Genomic DNA, 2,816 nt, shown 5'->3' with positions numbered 1-2,816 from the left:
GCTTCCAGGCAAGGGCGTAATTGATATGTGGAGGTTGTTCAAGGAGCAACTATTGAGTGTCCTTGATAAGTATGTGCCCGTCAGGCAGGGAGGAAAGGGTCGTGTGAGGGGGCCGTGGTTTAATAAGGAATTGGAATCCCTTGTTAAATGGAAGAGGGCAGCCTATGCAAAGATGAGGATTGAAGGTTCAATTGGGGCGATTGAGAGTTATAAGGTAGCCAGGAAGGACCTGAAGAGAGAGCTAAGAGCAGCAAGGAGGGGACATGAAAGGTCCTTAGTTGTTAGGATTAGGGAAAACCCTAAGGCTTTCTCTAGGTATGTCAGGAATGAAAGAATGACTAGGGTAGGAATAGGTCCCCACCCTCCTCTAGCTTATCTCTCCACGCTTCAGTCTCAGTGCCTTTATTCCTGATGAAGGGCTTTTGCCCGAAACGTCGATTTTGCCTGTCCTCGGATGCTGCCTGAATTGCTGTGCTCTTCCAGCACCACTGATCCAGAATCTGGTTTCCAGCATCTGCAGTCATTGTTTTTACCTCACCGTACTGAGGGACTGCTGCATTGTTGGAGCTGCAGGACTGAGGGAATGCTGCATTGCTGAAGCTGCAGTAGTGAGGGACTGCTGCATTGTTGGAACTGCAGTAGTGAGGGAATGCTGCATTGCTGAAGCTGCAGTAGTGAGGGACTGCTGCATTGTTGGAACTGCAGTAGTGAGGGAATGCTGCATTGTCAGAGCTGCAGTACTGAGGGAATGCGGCATTGTTGGAGCTGCAGTACTGAGGGACTGCTGCATTGATGGAGCTGCAGTACTGAGGAACTGCTGCATTGTTGGAGCTGCAGTACTGAGGGAATGCTGCAATGTTGGAGCTGCAGTACTGAGGGAATGCTGCAATGTCGGTGCTGCAGTAGTGAGGCAATGCTGCAATGTCGGAGCTGCAGTACTGAGGGAATGCTGCATTGTTGGAACTGCAGTAGTGAGGGACTGCTGCATTGTTGGAGCTGCAGTACTGAGGGACTGATGCATTGTTGGAGCTGCACTACTGAGGGACTGATGCATTGTTGGAGCTGCACTACTGAGGTAATGCTGCATTGTTGGAGCTGCAGTACTGAGGGAATGCTGCAATGTAGGAGCTGCAGTACTGAGGGAATGCTGCAATGTCGGTGCTGCAGTAGTGAGGCAATGCTGCATTGTTGGAACTGCAGTACTGAGGGAATGCTGCAATGTCGGAGCTGCAGTACTGAGGGACTGCCTCATTGTCAGAGCTGCAGTACTGAGGGTATGCAGCATTGCTGAAGCCACAGTACTGAGGGACTGCTGCATTGTGGGAGCTGCAGTACTGAGGGAATGCTGCATTGTCGAAGCTGCAGTACTGAGGGACTGCTGCATTGTTGGAGCTGCAGTACTGAGGAACTGCTGCATTGGTAGAGCTGCAGTACTGAGGGACTGCTGCATTGCTGGAGCTGCGGTACTGAGGGAATGCTGCATTGCTGAAGCTGCAGTACTGAGGGACTGCTGCATTGTGGGAGCTGCAATACTGAGGGAATGCTGCATTGTCGGAGCTGCAGTACTGAGGGACTGCTGCATTGCTGGAGCTGCAGTACTGAGGGACTGCTGCATTGCTGAAGCTGCAGTACTGAGGGAATGCTGCAAAGTTGGAGCTGCAGTACTGAGGGACTGCTGCACTGTTGGAGCTGCAGTCCTGAGGGAATGCTGCATTGTCGGAGCTGCAGTACTGAGGAACTGCTGCATTGTTAGAGCTGAGTACTGAGGGAATGCTGCAAAGTCGGTGCTGCAGTACTGAGGGACTGCTGCATTGTTGGAGCTGCAGTACTGAGGGAATGCTGCATTGTTGGAGATGCAGTATTGAGGGAATGCTGCATTGTCGGTGCTGCAGTACTGAGGGACTGCTGCATTGTTGGAGCTGCAGTACTGAGGAAATGATGCATTGTGGGAGCTGCAGTAGTGAGGGACTGCTGCACTGACGAAGCTGCAGTACTGAGGGACTGCTGCATTGTTGGAGCTGCAGTACTGAGGGACTGCTGCATTGTCAGAGCTGCAGTACTGAGCGAATGCTGCATTGTTGGAGCTGCAGTAGTGAGGGACTGCTGCATTGTTTGTGCTAAAGTTAGAGATAATGCTTTATTAAAGCAATGTCCCAATTGCCCTCTCATGTGGAGTGTAAAGATCCCCATGGGCATTCTTTCAATGAAAGGTAGTGTCTGGTGTCCTGGCCAATATTTATATTTTGCTGAAACTTTTCATCTCACTCCCCCCAGGACAACTGCAATAAACTCTAAATACAAACCATCACAACAATTTATCCGACAGGGGAAAAGGGTGCAGATTGGTTGGTGAGTCAACTGCGATGACCCATGACCATGAAGAAAGCAGTGTGAAAGCTCCCTCAGCTCCCATTAATTTAATAACACCACGCGATCGGAACATGTTCCTTTTTACTTGCAGAGAGAAGGGCTCAGTACATAAATATCTCAGAAAACAACTGATTATCGTAAATTTGTCGTCAGTAAAAGTCTTTGCACTCAGTTATATGTCAGGCATTTATAACGTCTATAATTGCCCTCCTGACCCAGATCAATACTCACATGAAACTACTTTTCCCACATCCAGGCGGGCCATACAACAAATACCCACGTCGGTAAGGAATCCCTGGAAAAAGATAGTTCAATCACAGACTGAACAACAGGCAGAGACTGCACTGAATGGTCAGAGTGGAGCCTGACCACAGGATAACAGGAGACAGTCACACAATGGTCCACAGACGACAGACTAAGCCAGCTACAGTGTTAGACTCCCCAGC

General features: G+C 49.8%; 1 protein-coding gene across 1 annotated transcript in view; it reads right to left on the bottom strand.

Moving 5' to 3' along the window:
• The window catches only part of LOC122546866 (mitochondrial chaperone BCS1-like), a gene marked incomplete at its 5' end in the record, with an annotated part of 16,706 nt that extends 14,022 nt beyond the window's left edge, over positions 1-2,684 (bottom strand). Inside the window, one exon of the mRNA XM_043685483.1 lies at positions 2,602-2,684. Within this exon, the coding sequence (XP_043541418.1) occupies positions 2,602-2,684 (83 nt within the window). The remainder of the gene's footprint in view (positions 1-2,601) is intronic.
• Positions 2,685-2,816: the final 132 nt, after the last annotated feature.

This window comes from Chiloscyllium plagiosum, unplaced genomic scaffold (assembly GCF_004010195.1).
Source record: "Chiloscyllium plagiosum isolate BGI_BamShark_2017 unplaced genomic scaffold, ASM401019v2 scaf_10331, whole genome shotgun sequence".
NCBI lineage: Eukaryota > Metazoa > Chordata > Chondrichthyes > Orectolobiformes > Hemiscylliidae > Chiloscyllium > Chiloscyllium plagiosum.
This window is presented reverse-complemented; position numbering and strand designations above follow the sequence as displayed.